This window comes from Alligator sinensis, unplaced genomic scaffold (assembly GCF_000455745.1).
Source record: "Alligator sinensis unplaced genomic scaffold, ASM45574v1 scaffold107_3, whole genome shotgun sequence".
NCBI classification, from domain to species: domain Eukaryota; kingdom Metazoa; phylum Chordata; order Crocodylia; family Alligatoridae; genus Alligator; species Alligator sinensis.
The window spans coordinates 772,057-791,019 of NW_005842578.1; the positions used below are offsets into that span (position 1 = coordinate 772,057).

The 18,963-nt window shown below is 48.9% G+C and overlaps 1 protein-coding gene across 1 annotated transcript in view; it reads right to left on the minus strand.

Annotated features, from left to right (window-relative positions):
• The window catches only part of PPP1R37 (protein phosphatase 1 regulatory subunit 37), a 66,421-nt gene that overhangs the window by 22,673 nt on the left and 24,785 nt on the right, over positions 1–18,963 (minus strand). Inside the window, exons 3-4 of the mRNA XM_025214312.1 lie at positions 11,660–11,757; positions 8,118–8,163 (exon numbers count right to left, since the gene is read on the minus strand). Coding sequence (XP_025070097.1) covers positions 8,118–8,163; positions 11,660–11,757 — 144 coding nt within the window. The remainder of the gene's footprint in view (positions 1–8,117; positions 8,164–11,659; positions 11,758–18,963) is intronic.

Sequence of the window (18,963 nt, forward strand, 5' to 3'; positions counted from 1 at the left end):
TCCAATTACGGTTAAAAATGCACATGGCCGAGTGCTTCAAAAATAGAAGTCTGAAGTCAGACTCCTAAAGCCATATTTAGATTCACAAAACCATGGCCTGATTACTGGAGTAGCTGAACATTTGCACACCACTGATATGCATATCATCACAGTGGCAAGGAGTCCCAGCCACAAATCACAGTCCCACTGTACCAGGTAAGGTGCTACCCAAACTAATGAAACAGATCCTGCTCCCCGGGGCTGACAAAAGATGACAGATGAAGGTAGGCAGACCAGGGAATACATGGTAAGACAGGCCAATCTCAGGATAACAGCAGCCTGTTGTCTTTGCCTTCGAAAACCTGAGCAGCAAGAATGGATTTGAAGGGAAGCGCGTAAGCTCTGCAGAGGTGAACGGAAGCTCCTCCCTCCTGCGTGGAGGCAGAAGGAGATGCGGCTCGTGGGCATCTGCTCTTTGATAGAGTGAGAAACAGCAGGCAGAGGGACCTTGAAATGCCTGAGAGAGGACAAGGAGCAGCTTATGTTCGAGTTTCACCTCTCTGGATGGAAACAGCGCTGAGCCTTCCAGAAGTCAAGTGAAAGGCACCTGCAAGACTTCATTTCTGACCAGAGGGTGCGTTAAGAGAATCCAGGCCTGCTACGGATCTGAGCAACAAGCAGGACAGTGGTGCTTGCACGCAGCAAATCAAGAAATTGAACAACAAGGGGTGAGTAGGAGCCATGCTGTCCTTGAGCTGACAGCTAGACACATCTACAAACCACAGGGTCAGAAACAGGCCCAGATTCCAATTTGGCTACACACAGGCAGGTAAGTCTGCAAAATACCTGCAGAGACAGAAGCTGAATTGTGCTTGCAGGCAAGACTGTCCTTGTATGCAATTACCAGATGAGGGGCTCTCTCCCATGCTGATTGGTGGGGGAAAAAAACCTCATCTTGTGTTCAAGTAAATACCATAACTAAGGAGTCAAGAAGGGACTGGTTCTGGTTTGGCAAGGACTATTTCAACGGTGTGCAAAGGGCAGGCCCCAGGACGGAGCTGGCATAGAGCACACTAGACAGCAGTTGTAGACAGCACTTCTAGCAAGTATGGGGTAAAAAGGAGAAGGAAGCACTATTCAGGTGTTTGTTATTAAAACACAGAGGAGGCTAAAGCATGTGCATGTTATAAGGGTTGAGGAGGAAAGTAAGGAGGGGACTTGAGTGTTAGATCAGGAGAGAAGTGGAACAGAGTGACCTAGACAAGGGAAGGGGTGAAATGGAGCAGATAATTCCTCCTTTCTATCCAAGAAGAAGAAAAATGCAGAAGAACAAGGCTGGTTGAGAGGAGACAGAAGCTCACATCATATTATGTCAGTCTTCTCCAGGAAGAAAATCCTGCCAGAACTTGTGTGGGGAGAGACATTTGGGACTGGATTAAACAGCAGATAGAGCCACATACCAGAAAGATGGCAGAGAGGTAGTTCACCAGGCTAGCCTGAAGTCAGGCAGAAGGTAGGACATGGGGGGTGGGGCGGTGGGGAGAGCACCTTGGAGACAAGCTGGTTTGGAGAGGTATGAGCTTTTGCAGGCTATAGTCTATGGTGTCAGATGCTAAGATGGCAGAACTGAAAAGGGAGAACCACGGGTAGCAATGGACCAGGCTGAAGGAGACGGGGGCGCAGGTGGTTTTTTCCTCTCTTCTTCTGGCGAGGGGGCGGGGACAGAGGCTCGGGGCCTGCATTGGTGAGGTCAACCATCGCTTACGCAGCTGGTGCCGCCGGGCAGGCCTTGGGTTCCTTGACAATGACCCATGCTCTCGGGAGGGGGGATTGCTGGGGCGGGATGGGCTTCATCTCTCCCCTAATGGCAAGCGTGTCTTCTCTTCCAGGTTGGCTGATCTCGTACGGCGAGCTTTAAACTAGACTCGCCGGGGGAGGGGGCTGCAGGAAGACGAGGAGACGCCATCAGGGCAAGGGGTGCAAAGGTAAGTAAGTATGTAGTATACTATAGTTACTTTTTCTTCCTGTACATTACCTCTTCACTTAAAGCCATGTTCCTTATTCTGGCATGCCTGTGGGTATCAGGGGGGGGGGTGGGACTTTATGTCAAGGAGCACTACACATCCTCTGCCAGCAGTATGGGGTCAGGGGAAGGGCGAGCTGAAGTGCTCTGGGTCAAGATCCAGGGGGGGCAAGGCGAGAGGGATTTGACGGTGGGGGTCTATTACAGACCCCCCAATCAGGAGGAGGAGCTGGACAGGGAATTTTCAGGCCAGCTTGCGGAGACACTAAAAGCAAGGGATGTAGTTGTCATGGGCGATTTTAATTACCCGGACATCTGCTGGGAGGAGCAGTCAGCCGGGACGGACCGCTCCAGGAGGTTCTTGGCCGAGTTGCAGGACCTCCACTTGATTCAGGAGGTGCACAGTCCCACCAGAGGAGATGCTCTGCTGGACCTGGTCCTGGCCGCAGGCGACGACCTGGTAAGAGGCCTCCAGGTTCTTGACCACCTGGGCAATAGTGATCATCGCGTGCTGGAATTCACCATCCAGCGTAGAGTGTCAAGGGCCCGCAGCAAGGTGGTGGCCCTAGACTTCAGGAGGGCCAACTTCAGTGAGATGAGGAGATTAGTGGGAGAGGAACTGGGGTCCTTGAGGGCAGAGGAACTCAGCGTCCAAGAGGAGTGGTCGTTCCTTAAGGAAACGATACTCGGGGCCCAAGGGGTGTCCATCCCGACAAGAAGCAAGGCGGGCAGGAGTGTCCAAAAGCCCCCCTGGCTCACCAAGGGTGTCCGGGAATGCCTGCTTGCCAAAAGGGTGGCGTACGCCCGGTGGAAGGGGGGTGTAATCTCCAAAGAGGAGTATACCTCCTCTGCTCGGGCCTGCAGGCGGGCTGTTAGGAAGGCCAAGGCGGAGATAGAGCTCGGATTAGCGTCCAGGATTAAGGATAACAAAAAGTCCTTTTTCAAATATATTGGGAGGATGAAGAAGGCGCCGGGTAATGTGGGGCCCCTGCAGGATATGCGGGGCAATCTGGTGGTTGCGTCAGAGGATAAAGCGGACCTCTTTAACCAATTCTTCACCTCCGTTTTCTTGTGCAGGGACCGGGACTTCCCTGCTGTGATAGAAGCCGGACGCGAGGGGATCGCCTTCAGACCTCAGGTTGGGGAGGACCGGGTTAGAGAGCTTCTGGAGGGGCTGGACGCGTTCAAGTCAGCGGGTCCGGATGCTCTCCACCCCAGGGTGCTGAGGGAGCTGGCTGGGGTTATTGCAGGGCCCCTGGCACGGCTCTACGAGCGATCGTGGTGCTTGGGCCAGGTGCCAGACGATTGGAAGGTAGCTAATGTGGTCCCCATCTTCAAAAAAGGGAAAAGGGAGGACCCGGGCAATTATAGGCCCGTCAGTCTTACCTCAATCCTGGGGAAACTCTTTGAGAAGATCATCAAGGAGCACATTTGTGATGGGCCGGCATCCGAGATGATGCTCAGGGGCAATCAGCATGGATTTATTAGGGGGAGATCATGTCAGACCAACCTGATTGCCTTTTATGATCAGGTCACAAAGGCCATGGACGCAGGTGTCGCGGTGGATGTAGTCTTTCTGGACTTCAGCAAGGCCTTTGACACCGTCTCTCACCCCATCCTAATTAATAAACTAGGCGACTGTGGCATAGATGCCTACACAGTCAGATGGATTGCAGATTGGCTGAAGGGTCGCACTCAGAGGGTGGTGGTGGATGGATCATACTCGACTTGGGGGGAGGTGGGTAGTGGAGTCCCCCAGGGCTCGGTCCTGGGGCCTGCGCTGTTCAATTTCTTCATCAGCGATCTTGATGTTGGGGTGGAAAGCAACCTGTTTAAATTCGCTGATGACACCAAAATTTGGGGGGAGGTGAGCACGCTAGCAGGGAGAGAGAGATTGCAGAAGGATCTGGATAGGTTACAGGGGTGGGCAAACAGGAACAGGATGTGTTTCAATACGGACAAGTGCAGGGTGCTGCACTTGGGTAGTAGGAACCAGCAGCACACTTATACGATGGGGAGCTCCCTACTTGAGAGCACGGAGGCGGAAAGGGATCTTGGTGTCATTATTGACTCCAAGATGAACATGGGCCGACAATGCGAGGTCATGGTTGGCAGGGCTAACCGGACCTTGTCGTGCATCCACAGGTGCATCTCGAGTAGAGCCAGGGAGGTGATCCTCCCCCTCTATGCGACGCTGGTCAGGCCGCAGCTGGAGTATTGTGTCCAGTTCTGTGCGCCCCATTTCAGGAGGGATGTGGACAACATGGAGAGGGTCCAGAGGAGGGCCACCCGCATGATCCGGGGACAACAGGGCAGACCCTACAGTGAGAGACTGCGGGACCTGAACCTATTCAGCCTCCACAAGAGAAGGCTGAGGGGGGACCTGGTGACCGTCTATAAACTCACTAGGGGGAACCAGAAGGGTTTGGGGGAGACGCTGTTTCCCCTAGCCCCCGCTGGCATAACAAGGAGTAATGGGCACAAGTTGATGGAGAGGAGGTACAGATTGGACATCCGAAAAAACTACTTCACAGTTAGGGCGGCTAGGAGCTGGAACCAACTTCCAAGGGAGGTGGTGCTGGCCCCTACCCTGGGGGTCTTTAAGAAGAGGCTGGATGCCTACCTGGCTGGACTCATTTGAGTCCCGTTTTTGTTTTTAGGGTTTTTTGTTGTTCTCCCGCCCTGGCGGGGGGTCGGGCTAGAAGATCTATTAGGTCCCTTCCGACCCTAAAACTATGAAACTATGAAATCAGTCTGGTCATGGGACTTCTACCAAAGATGCTCCTCAGAGTGCAGGCAGGAGCAGAAAAATTCAATGCTCGGGGAGGAGCCAGGGCTGCGAGATGGGAGAATAAACCCAGACAGAAGAGAAGGCAAAAGAAACAAGGTGCAGGAGAGCGAAGCAGAGGAAAATCAACCACACCAAGGGGCGGGGGGAAGGGAGGGGAGAGGAGCAAAGCAGGGAGCAGACAAGAACCACTACCACCAGCAGACTGGAAGACATAGGAAGGCCAAGGGATATGAGTGGCACCACGAGAAACCAGGTAATAGTTGGGAGAGGAAGAAATTAAAAGGTCCCAGTAAGAAAGTCAGAGAGCCTCATTTATACATTAGAAAATACTGGCCTAAACAAACCACAGCACTGAGGGCTGAGTGGCAAAGCACTTATACTGGACATTAAAAAAAAAAAAAGAAGTCAAGACTACAGTATCTGCCTTGAGACTGCTGCCTGGTAATTATACTTTATGTTCACAGCTTTTAAATGACCGTATGGCCACATAGTTTTCAAACACTAATTTCCTATGCTCTTTGATGCAAGCGTGGTCTATTCTAGAGCAGTGGTTTTCAACCTTCTCATCTGTAGACCCCTAAAAAAACTGAACTGTCAGTGTGGGTGTTCACATACTTTTGACTGCTCACAGTCATCTTAGACTGCCTGCGGACCCCCAGGGGTCCATGGACCACAGGTTGAAAGCCACTGTGCTAGAACATTAAGGATTCGGTGTAAAAGGAGCTCCACTTCAACCCATGTTAACAGAAGCTAGAGGCACCCTGGGGACACACTGAAAACTAATGTAGGAGTTTACAAAGCATGAATCATCTTCTACCTCCCACCCAGCCACATGCCTCGACTGTCTAAACTCCAACCCTTGCTCCAGTTCCCAGTACCAAACGATACAGCCCCGCCCCGCAGCCAGGCAGGCTTTGCAGTGCTTGGCATTCTGGTACATTTGCAGCGCTCTCTCTAGTGACAAATTTCCTGGCAAGTTCTCTGGTGCATAAATCAGCATGCATTTCAGTTGTCTCTCCACGAGCCCTGTAAATACACTTGGGAGGCTTTACCCCATTCAGCACATGATTTGTGTTTCAGTTCACAGAACTGCTGCCGTCAGTTGTTTAATGCAGTTTCTGAGGCTTCTGGCTTTACTGCCACTTCCTTATTTACATCTCTCTTGGGACCCGTCCTCAAAACCACAGGCAGTGTCAACCAAAGGGTTCTGACTGTTTGTGTAACCTGCAGCTGTGCAGACCAGCTGCCAACAAATCCTGGGAGCGGGGCAAGGGACAGGTCACATGGGGAGAGCTCTCTGTGACTTATACCCGCTGACCTGAAGGTAGGTCTGCCTCCCCCTGCTCTGCCTTGCCAGGCAGTCTGCTCCACTCTGATCAACGACCCAGCAAGATTTTACTCACAGCTATGGTGTTTCTCTGCCTGACTGCTTAGAGTGCTGGTTTTTCCATGTCGCATCTACTCAGTTCCAGCGTACCAGGAAACAGTCTGGGCTCGAGTGGGACTGATCCTACCGATTTCAGTGACAAGCCTGAAAACTTTGGGGGTGGGGGAGGAACCAGGGAGACCCTAGGCACCAGGTGAGCAGCAGTTTCACTCCCTGCTGTGATAGTCTAGAACCAAAGGAATGGGTGATGTACAGCAGCAAACATCTCCAGCATGACAAATCTCCCCCAGTGCAGGCAATGCTGACACTGACAAGGACTTATCTTTAGGATGGAAAGAAAGGAAAAGAAATAAAGACAGTGGGGAGCAGCGTGGCACAGAACTGTGGTGGAGGGCAAGGAAGGGGGCCAGGGAGCTCATGAGGAAGGGCAAGAGACTACGTTAGAAGCCACAGAAGACTATGGGGAAGTTGGCTTGGCCCAGAGAAGCAGCAAGGTGTGCACCTCTCCAGCGGTACATGTCACTTCAGGAAGTCACCTGGTCTTGATGAGAAAAAGCCACAAAACATGCTCATTTAGCTAGGTTTCTCCTCAAGCAATGGTCTTGGATCTACTTGGCTAGAAGAGCTCGGGGATACGCCCTTCAATTTCTTCAGCCTCGATCTAGATGTGTGGTTTCTGGCTGCATTTTATCAGTTATGGGCCCCATTCAAATGGCAGTCAAGACTGTGCACAGGAATTTTTAAACGAGCCTTAAGTGACTTAGGAAAACAAAAACATGGGACTTGATTCCCTGAGTCAGCAGATGCTTTGGAAGCTACCTTTGACCTTGTGACATGCCATTCCCCAAGGCAGCTGCTCAGCTCCACAGCTGTCTGCTCACAGGGTGCAATGTTTCTTCCACTACCTAGACTTTTGTCAAGGGGTCTTTGGTCTCACCCTTTGGTTCCAAGTCTCCAGCTTATGAACTTTTGTTCCCAACTGCACTTTATAAAGCTGTTGGGTAGATTTCCCTTGGGCACACGGATAGTGAGGTCAGAGAGGGAGTGGCTGTGCCGTGAGCTTTTTTGGTCCTTTGTTTAATTATAAAGTTGGAATGAACAATTTTGTTGTGCTCAGAAGAGCTACTGAAGAGAAACAAGACTCCTAACCCAGGACCCTCCATCTCCTGGCAAAAAAGCATGAAAAGCAAGAGCTTTGAGTTACTTTCATTTGAACATTTTTATTGGGAACACACCTTTGTGCACACACACGAGTAAGGCTGTTGTTCTGATAACCACACCACAACCAAGAAGATCAATCCTTCAACAGCAACCTCTTTGGATAATTAGATTTTTTCTCCTGCCACTTTTGAATGGCAGATGTAAAAAGTGACCATAGAAACAGCAAGATATCCATAAGAAAAATGCTAGTCTCAGCTTCTAGGAGCCGCATGTAGAACACAAGTGACAAGTGGGAAGAGCCTTCAAGAGCAGGTAGAGGTCAGGGCTGAATTAGCAGAGACAGACAATCACCACACAACTGCTGAATAATCAGCTCTTTACTCCTGATAGAGCTCCTGCCTTAGTAAATGGCTTCAGTACGTTCTTTCCTCACACAACTGCTTACTGAACTAAACTCCTGGAAAGAGGGCTGAGAACTGAGATAACAGGATTTGCTGCTATCTAATGGACAAGTTGTTCAGGTTAGTCACCTTCGCTGAATGAGAGCAGTATGAGGAGGGGTTGAATCAAGCTAGATGCAGCAGCACCTTGAGGGAACTTGAAGTCCGATGTTGACAGATGCAGATTATTGTATGACTTTTCCCCTTGCTTCATGCTCTAATGAGCTGTTAGCACAGGAAATGGGCTGCACATCAGTGCAGGAGCGAGAGCTCTGCCCAGCATGCCACCAGTCTGAACATACACAGAGTCATGCAGGTGATGAGAAAGAGCCTTACCTTTGAGGTCCAAGCAGTCTATCCTGGGAGCCAGATCCTTAAGCTCCTGTTAAAAGAAACAGCATCAGGTTATACTCTGGAGTAAGTAAGGTAACAGAGAAGCAGAAGGCCACAGCACTGTGCTAACCCCCTCCCAGGGATGTTAAGGGAGGTGTGGGGGAGCAGAGCACATTTTTATGGCTGGGATTGGCTCAATGGAGCCACCATGTCAAAGACACTCACATCTGACAGAGCGGTCAGTCCCAGCAGGTATCACAGGACAAACATGGGAGGGTGGAAAGGGCAGGTCAGATCTGAGCCCCTCCCTCCACCTGCTATCTGTGAGGAGAGGAATTCTTTGCTCCTGCACCAGGGGCAAATCCCTGCCCTTAACCATGGGCAGCTTGAAGAAAGCTTCCAGGAAGGAGCCAGTCATAAAAGTAGCCAGGGCAGGTCCTGCCACAAGTGCAGTTCTAGCCCTGGCTATTCTCCCCAGTGTCTACTGGCAGCTCTGCACAACCCCTTCCTCACCGGGGCTTTGCCCAACCTCACTGCACCCATCCTTACACTCCCATGCCCATTTCTCTTGGGCCCAGCCCTCTTCTTACTTGTGCACTAATCCATTCCCGAATAAAGCCCCACTCAAAGCACTGAGAGAAAGCTGGAGTGGGGAAAGCTTTCACCACAACAGCAGCCCCTCTATCCCTTTTCACTTCACCCTTTGTCTGTTTGGCCCACTCATGCTGTAAATACTTGGGGGTGGGAGCAGAGGGTACTGCAGTTTCGGTGCAATGGACCCCCTTTCCTTAAAAACCCCTAGAGTAGAGCCATATGGGACTAAGGCAGGAGGTGCAGCAGAATTACTCTCTCCTTCAACTCTGATCACTGAAATCTTAAAGGGAAAGGGCATGGGCCTGTGGTATCCCCCACTGTGTTCTAAAGGCAGCAAGGCAGGTCTTTGTAGATGGAGGTATGCAGAGGGAATATGCCCAAGAATAAGTGGCCAGTTAGGAAGAACTCTGGCTGCTTTGAAAAGGAGATGCAAGGGAAAGACCGATTAAGCCACAAAGCTTTTATCCAACTGCTCTGCTAACAGTGGATTTACATTCTTCTATACGCAGGCAACAGTTATGGTAATGTCAAGGGTTTTATTGCTCCAGAAATGTAGGGTCTGTATTTGATAGTGCTCAAATTAGTAAGGAGAATTATTTTGATGGATAATGATCAATGCAGATTAGAAAGTGGTTTCTTAGGTGACCCAAAGAAACTGTTGCAAAACGGACATCAGTAAGATGGCTGCTTTGACTCTAGGCTTAAAAATACCAGGTGTAATTTCAGAAGTCTTCACATTTTAATTACTTCAAGAAGAACCTATAAGCACAAGCCTTCAGCTCAGCATGCCTGGCCCACCATACGAAGTGTAGTTGCATCTGGGTATCAGAATGCGGCATGAGAAGTCGATGCATTTTAGAGAAAAACCCTAAAGCAGAGTATATGCTGGGGCCCCTGGCAGACATTAATCATGCAACGGGATCAGAGGAATTTCATCCCAGGTGCCAAAACTAATGCAGCCTGCCATGTCAGGACATGCGATTTTTGGGATCTGGGAAAAGCTTGCTCAGACCCCATCATGTATCTGATGGGGCTCAGGGAACCCAGCTCCAGTGAGCAGCTCCCCGATGCCAGGTTCCCATGCATCCCTTCAAACTTGCCAGGGCCCAGGGAGCCCAGCATCAGAGAGAGGCTCCCAGGTGCCCTTTCAACTATTATGCTGCACGTTCAAATCACAGTAGGATACAGACCAGGCACAAAGACATTCCACATTCAATGCAGAACATCTGCGGCTGGCTTGCCATTATTATCAGTTGATAAACTGGTTGAATGTGTGGCATGGTACACTTCATTGTGTTAACTGCACAATAAATGTAATGTCTGCCCGGGGTCTAGAGCAACCCTGCTCAACTCCCAGCAATCTGGCCCACAGAGCCATGTCATCCAGCCAGCAGGGCTCCCCGCAATAGAGGGGGAGCAATGGCAGCATTAACTGCCACTCCCCTGCTGCCAACTTTCTGGACCCACAGGGAGCTCTGTAGGCTGGATAGCATGGCCCAGCACACTGGATCAGGCATGGGGCCTGATCCAGGTGCACAGGATCTGGGCACCATCCTTGCAGATCCAGCCCGCAGACCGACCCTACACCACTCATCAGGCCCATGGGGCCAAAAAGGTTCAGCACCACTGGTCTAGGGCGCCTTGGAAAGAACAGTCTGTCTTTGCAAAATGAAAGCCTGTGGAACAAGTTCCCTAAGCTCCCACAGATCCAGAAACACATGGGAGGCCCAAGTTGTCAAACAAAAAAGAGAGAATGAATTCTTTTAAAGACAGTTGCACTTTTGCTGTTCAGAAGGACTGTTACCCTGTCCTTCCAAGGGGGCAAGCCTCTTGGAAGGGTACCTTAAAAATCAGCTTTACCAAGAGACTGAGCCCTCAGCACATCAACTCAGTAATTCATGAACATGTTCAGAAAGTCTCAAATGAGTAATTTTTATTTTGTAAGCAGTCACATTCTCTCCTCTTCACACATGCCAGCGCAAGCAAGTTTGGAGAACAGAAAACTGACTTGAATATCTAAATATTTTGGTCTAGGACACAAATCTAGCCCGGTCTTCTGTTTCGTGCCGAATTTCCACAAGACAACAACGTAAGTCTAGCAGCCTCTTCTGTGCAGTACTACTTAAGACTTACATAAACTCCCCTCTGCACAAAACGCTCCCGAGAACGCAAGCTGATGGGTTAGAGCTGTTCTGCCCTGGAAAGACTAGGACGCTTCTGCAGCACCCCCCTGCGCAATCTCACTCCCTCAAGGGCAGCCTGCCATTTCCCTTGGCTCCTCTGCTTCTCACATCAGTTATTCAACCAGCAAGTCTCTCTGGGCACGGACTCTTCTCCTTATCCTTACAGTGCCAAAAGTCTCAGAAGGAGTTTACCTGAGTTTGCACTAGTCCAGCATTAAATGCAAGCATCTAATCACTCTGTGGTTCACTCCTGCAGACCATGATCAATTTTAGCATGAAAATGGTCTCCCTGAAACCATGTTTAAAAACAACTCTAAAGAGGAACTTGCAGTAGAAAGTGACACAAAACTGCATGCAAGATGTTCAACACATCTTACTGACACTGAACACAAGGGGAGACTTGCTTGTGAGCACTGTGTAGGAAATAAAACACTACAAATGAAAAGGAAATATCCAGACTGTTAATATTTTATTAAATATGCATGACACTTCTCCGGGTATTATCACCTCACATCACTATTTCATCTGTTAGAAAACCTGCTCCTGTTGGCAGAAAACAATGCTATTATTTTGTTTTGTTTTTTCTCCCATTTGCCTGGCATGCAAAACTCTGTCGAGTTATTCCAGAAGTCTCAGCATAGCATATAAAGCAGATTTATATTTTTAGTTCTGGATGGACTGGAACCGACTTGTCTAATGTTTCCACATCACTTGTAGAACCGGTAGCATTAAACTTGTGGGCTGCCCATGGAAAAATACGCACTATACCTGTATCTGATTCAGTAGTTTGGGTATCTGTTTGCAGTTTAATTTCTGACAGGCTTGTCTGTAGGCAGTGATAATTTCCTCAACAGTCACATTCTGAGCTGAAAAAAATGTAAGGAGTAAAAATTCAGGTTACATTTACATTCACCAAAAATTAATAAATAAATGTAATCAAACTCCTCTATAAGCTTCTACTATTTGACAGGCACATACATGGGCAATCTGAGCATGAGGGTCATGTAGCGTCCTACCTGGAGCCATTGCAAGTGGCAGCAATATGAAAATTGGACAGTTTGAGGCTGCCACAGAACAGGAATGTCACTTGCTATTTTACTGCCAAGTATTTGATAATTGCATAACCCCGTACACCCGCCAAGTGCTGTCTCTGCACCATCTCGTTTGTTCATAAATCTGTTTTTCAATGAGGTTGTTTAAATATTTTTAAATGATTAAAAAAATAGAACAGAGTACAGCCTAGTTGCTTCTAGTTCACACCGTCAGCAAAAGGTAGCTGCGTGGCAGAACTCTTGAAGGTAATTCCAAAAAAAGAGAGAGGAAATTCCTGAAGGCAGCTAGGCTAAAAGGCTTAGCTAACGAAGATTTTTTAAATGCTCCCAAGAGCAAAGCTAGTCCGATCCACTGGCAAGGACAGTCCTCGTGGTCATCTGCTGTGACCTCCTGCAGAACAAAAGCCAAAGAACTTTATGCAGTGACTGACATACCTGGACAACAACCTGGACTGGAAGGAGACCTTCCAAGACCACCTTTGACCAAGACAGCCATCATTAAACAGAGGAAGCGAGAGAACCCGAGGCATTGCTAAGCAAGCTGCTCCCACGGTCGCTACCCCAGAGTTACACACCTTCGTATGCTTTTCATTGTGAACGCAGCAGACTCCAGCTCCTCACCATCTCAAGTCTTCCACTTGAGGAGCCTTCTGCTATCAGAAATCTCTTTGAAGACAGCCTGGGAGTTGCCCCAACCTCTTCTTTGATAAGCTAAATCAGTGATTCTCAACCAGGGTGCCGCCAAACCAAGTTAAACCCTGAGACTTCCAATAGGAATTCCTGGTGTTAAACGTTTGTTTTAGTCTTTCAGTTTTTTGCAATGAAAGAACGCTCTATTATTTCTCTAGCCACAAAGAAGAGCTGACATTTTCTGAGGGATGCCTTGAGTCTAGAACAGTTGAGAACCAATGAGCTCAATGGGCCAAGCTCCTTAAACCTGTGAAGCCTGTTTTACAGGCCACAAATCTCTGTTTTTTCTAAACCCCCTTAAGGATTGCATCTCCTTTTTAAAGTGGGGACACCAGAGCCAGGCACAACAGCCGCTCACTACTAGCAGTGAGAAGGCATGTCATTGCTGCTGTCCTGCTCAGTATTTCACTATTATTAGATGCAGAAGCAATGCCGGCCCTTCCTGAGATAGCAGCACATGGGGAACTCTAGCTTAGCTGCGAATCTACAGCCATCAAGAGTCATCTTCGGGGGAACTGCTTTCTAGCGCCCACCTTATAAAGTACGGCAACCGTTATCCTTGGTTTTGAGACCTAGCAGTGTGTCACGTCGAAATGTGTGTCTGATTGCATGCACCCTACAAAAGGTGTCCAGTCCGAATCTTCCCCCATTTTTACCATGCTCCGTCTATCAGTCGCACTTCAGCCATGCTTTTATCTATCCTTGTAGAGTGGTGATCAAAACATTGAACAGTGAAGCAAGATCATGCCAGACAAACCTGGGGGAACCTGATACCATTTTATCCCATTTGCTGATTACCTCCATGTCAGTTATGCTACAGGTGGTTTACAATAAATTCATTGCCCTGCAAAGCCTCAACTGCCTAAGTAACTTAGCTGCAAGAACAGGACCAAATGCCATCCATTTCTCTCTTAGAGAAAAACAGAGTTACTGACCAGGTTTGTGTAGCAGTCATGGATTGTTTAGGCCATAATGAACTACTGGATGCACCCATTTAGTTTCCTGTATAGTACAGGCCATTGAATTTTGCCCACATCTCTTCTATAACTGTCCACTTGTGGATTTTCTCTTATCAGTGAGAAGGTTAACTGTAAAGTTCCCAAGAAGAACATCATCTGCCTAGCCCAAAATGCTCTCGCCCCTGTCTCCAATAGTCAAAACAGCTCCCTCGTATGCCTGGGGAATAGAACATCCCTAGAACTTGATAAAAATTGATCTAATGACACCCAGTGGTGTGCACAAATCTCACTGTCTCGGGTAATACAACTTAACCACGGACAGCAGCAGCCAAACATGAAAATAAGAAGGGACATCTTCCTGATGAAATACTGCAGCAAGGCTCACCACAGTTTACGAACATAAACACTTATGGAATTACATAACTAGTAATGGCTGGTTAGGAGGATTCTTACTAGCCCTTATCTGCAAAGGATGCTTTTCAAGAGGTCACTTCATGGGCAGGCAGCAATTATGGGCATGTTATTAAACTGAAAGGGTAACCTAATAAGGCACCAAGAGCCGAGCAGAGCTATTTCACGCACGTTCTCAAAACCCTGGGATTAAATGACAGCGCGGCTGAACACAGGCCCCAGCACAAGTATTATAATGGACAAAAGATTCAATTCTTAAAAATGCAGCAAATGTACGTCAGGTTTGGATGCACTAGGAGTTACTGAACAAGAGCGTTGCATTAAAGAACAGTTATTTTGCATGGATCCAATTACAAGATATTAATCCACTGTGAATTACTAGGGCAAAAATGAACCTCGGCTATAAAAAGAGTAATTCCACCACTAACGCAATTATGAGAAAGCACCAGAAATCCCCAGTCACATCTGCCATGCACATTCAAATACATTTCCCCAGAGCCCAAACAAGTCATTTTACAGCATCGTGATAACAGCAGTGGCATGGTACATTACGCTTGTATCACTGCCCAAAACAAGCAGGGAATTAAAGATATTCTGCAGCGAGAGAGCAAGACTAAAGCCTGAATGACAACACATATCCGGAGAGCTCAGGATTCAGTTTCCCCCACAATGAACTATTTATATTCCAAATTTCCACGACTTCGTGACTGAGCAAGAGTAGACTGCTACATGCACAGAGAGTAAAGATGTTTGTAACAACATCTAATCAGTGTTCGCACAGGTTAAACCCATGTACTGTAAACATCTCCCCTCTCCCCAGACTGCCGTTAGCATGGTTTGGATTGCTCATCCGCTGATGAAAGCCTCAGGCAGCTTGCTGGTTTTCACGTTACATGTCTCCCAACCCTGAACAAGTCAAGGTGCCTTCACAGAGAACTGGCATTCTTGCACACAATTTGGAGACACATGCACACCCATACTTTCCAGACACGTGTTAAAAAAAAACCAAGTTATTTTATTCAAACAGCAGAAGAAATCAGGTTTGGACTTCACTTTGGGTTAGATTTAAGTTGGTCAGAGTTCTCTGAAAGATCAGTTTCTAGTCTGAAGCAGTCAAGGTTCCTTGGGTGAATTTGATATCTTTTATTAGACCAACCCAAATGGTTGGAGAATAGTTATTAAGCAAGCTAAGTCTGAAGCAGTGCTTTCTTAGATGTGAAGGGCAAGGATTTTTGCGAGTGAAGTCTTTTCCTGGACCTTCAGGCCAACTGCGTGGTGGGATAGACCTAGACAAGCTACTGAATGCTAAACATGCTTCATAGGTCTGCAGAAAGTAGCAGGCACAGCAACGATTAACAACACTGTGGAGGGCTGTGAAACTGGAGAAGGGAAAAGTTCCCAGGGGTAGCAGACAACCAATTAACAGAAGAAAAGACAGCTTGAGCAGTGGGAAATCACTCCAACGCTACCTCAAATGAGATAAAGGCAGCCGGGGTATCAAGCACTGGTCTTGTGGCAGTCGGGGAACCGAAGGAATCTGGGTCCCAGGCTCAGTCCCTATTCTGCTGCCAAGGCTTCTAGGGCAGGGGTGGGGGCAGCCCAGGGCTCCTTCCCACTCATCTGGAGACCCCAACTTTTCAGGCTCTCACCTTCCCTAGTTCTCTGCAGCCTTGACTCCATGAATTAGCATCTAGTTTTGCTCCCGAGAGGGGCATCACCTCCTGCTGAGGGCTGGGGGGGGGACGACGGACGGACGACGACACTGAGGACAACCCAAAGTAGCGAGCACCACAACAGGTCTCTTCAATGAGGGCATTTACTGGAACAAAAGCCATGCTGCCATAGGTTCTAGGTCCCTTCCAAAGGAGTTAGGCAGTTCCTCTGCCCCCAATCCAGCCCATACAGCTCAAACTCTGCTGAAGATCCTCAGCCGTTCCCTTTCCAGGCTGTCCAGCTCCCCCAAACTCCTCCACTTCAGTCCCCCAGGCTCTTTTCCCCAGGACTGAATAGGCTACTTCCCCAGCCTGCTCTCCCATCGTCACGTTCTTCTCTGGAGACCTCCTGGGTACCGGGCATCTCACTTCTGTTGATACATCAAAGCCATTCAAGACTGTTGGTGCTAAAGATCTACCACCACCCCCTCAGCCAGCCCTGCACTTACTCCTATGTTTTTTGTGCACAGGCTAAGGAGGCAAACGATCACACAATCCTGCAATAACATGAACACAGTTACCACAGAAATATCACAACAAAACCTGCAGTCTGTAACACTTCCAAAAATCAACTTTAATAAACGAGCTTGGGTTCCTTTTGCCTTCTCCTTTCAAAGCCTTTAAGTTCAAGGGTTTACATGTTTTCCTCTGCAACCAGGCGTTTCCCCAGACTTCCTTTTTCTATAAACGAAAGCTGAGATTTCCATGTAATCACATGCTTGTGGAGCAAGGGCCTTAAGAAAAAAGCCACCAAATATCATGATTCTCAATCATTCCCAGCTGGAATTAGCAACACCAGAACTTTCCAGACTGTTGGGAAACATTTCAGCTTCCTGTGGTCTGTCTTACCCACAGGGCCAATGTGGTCCCCATTTTCAAGAAGGGGAGGAAGGAGGACCCATGCAACTATAGGCCAGTCAGTCTCACCTCCATCCTTGGCAAAGTCTTCGAAAAAATTATCAAGGCTCACATTTGCGAGAGCCCGGCAGGACAAATTATGCTGAGGGGAAACCAGCACGGGTTCATAGCAGGTAGATCATGCCCGACTAATCTAGTCTCTTTTTATGACCAGGTTACGAAACGCCTGGATGCAGGAGTAGGGGTTGATGTCGTCTACTTAGACTTCAGGAAGGCCTTCGATACGGTATCCCACCCCATACTGGTGGGCAAGTTAAGAGGCTGTGACTTGGATGACTACACGGTCCGGTGGGTGGCGAATTGGCTGGAGGGTCGCACCCAGAGAGTCGTAGCGGATGGGTCGGTATCGACCTGGAAGGGTGTGGGCAGTGGGGTCCTGCAGGGCTCGGTCCTCAGACCGATACTCTTCAATATCTTCATCAGCGACTTGGACGAGGGAGTGAAGTGTACTCTGTCCAAGTTTGCGGATGACACAAAACTGTGGGGAGAAGTGGACATGCTGGAGGGCAGGGAACAACTACAAGCAGACCTGGACAGGTTGGACAAGTGGGCAGAAAACAACAGAATGCAGTTCAACAAGGAGAAATGCAAAGTGCTGCACCTAGGGAGGAAAAATGTCCAGCACACCTACAGCCTAGGGAATGACCTGCTGGGTGGCACGGAAGCGGAAAGGGATGTTGGAGTCCTAGTGGACTCCAAGATGAACGTGAGTCGGCAGTGTGACGAAGCCATCAGAAAAGCCAATGGCACTTTATCGTGCATCAGCAGATGCATGACCAATAGGTCCAAGGAGGTGATACTTCCCCTCTATCGGGCGCTGGTCAGACCGCAGTTGGAGTACTGCGTGCAATTCTTGGCGCCACACTTCAAGAGGGATGTGGATAACCTGGAGAGGGTCCAGAGAAGGGCCACTCATATGGTTAAAGGCCTACAGACCAAGCCTTACGAGGAGAGACTACAGAAACTGGATCTATTCAGCCTCCGCAAGAGAAGGTTGAGAGGCGACCTTGTGGCTGCCTATAAGTTCATCACGGGGGCACAGAAGGGAATTGGTGAGAATCTGGAATGGGCTCTCAAGGGAGGTGGTGCTCTCCCCTACCTTGGGGGGTCTTCAAGAGGAGGTTAGATAAGTATCTGGCTGGGGTCAGCTGAACCCAGCACACTTCCTTGCTTATGCAGGGGGTCAGACTCGATGGTCTATTGAGGTCCCTTCCGACCCTAACATCTATGAATCTACCCATCCACTGAAGAGCCCTGTTCCCAGAGCTGGGGTCTCTGAAGAGTCCTAAAGCAAAGGTGGGGGACTGCCAGCAGCTTAAGAGCAAGGAGAAGCACCTGGCAATAGGAGTCAGAGAGATTGCACAGAGTTGGGAGATAGAGGAGAGGAAGTTTGTTGGAATTAAGAGCCTTCTTTGAGGCACAGGTGGAGCCATTTGGTGAACCAGGCTCATCTGTCCCACTACAACTGCCCGGGGCTTCCCTCTCACACAGGTCCCTGCCTTTCCTACAACCTAGCAGGACAAGGGCAGGCTGGATACAGCTAGGTTCCTGCATCACAGCTGAGGTCCTATCACTGTCCTGCAAAGTTTCCCCACTCATGCCCACAAGTCCTGCGTCTCAAGAGCGGGAGCAGAACATGCGTTTAGAGAGCTCTCCAATCCTGTTTTAAAAAGACTTCTCTACAGCTTAGTTACACTCGCTGCTGAGAAACTACCTCTCGTTTCATGATTTAATTTGTCCAATTACCTCTCCCTTCCCTCTGATAAAGTTTTGCTCCTCGAGCTCACTCGAATCATTTCTGCAGCCCTCCTCAGAACTCCCCACATCCTTCCTGAGGTGCGGATCCCCAGACTGGATACAACACTCTGCTTGTTATCTTCCATCGTATACATGGGTGAATCACAACCAGGGAGCTGAGGCACCCTGGGGTGCCACAAGATCCTTTGAAGGATGCCTCGGGAAGCACCAGGAGATAAATGATGTGAAAGCAGATAAGGGCAGGTTCAGGCTCTCCATGCCTGGCTACTCTTCAGCTTCCGCTGCCAGGCCCCTCTGCAAGGACATAAGCACAGTAATACATTCACTGGTTTTTAAAATGGGGTGCTGCTCAATTCACACAAGCTATGGGGGCTGCCTTGAGTCTGACCAGGTGTGTCTGGAGTCTAAGCATGTTGAGAATCGCTGTAATACAATCAACAACTGCACTAGCCACTTTTGCCACAGCATTGCAAAGAGAGCTAAGAAGGGATTTACAGCTGATAACAAAATCTTGGAGTCATTGCTTTCCAAGACCGCACCTTCCAGCCTGCGGGGATAAGCTGCACTCTTTC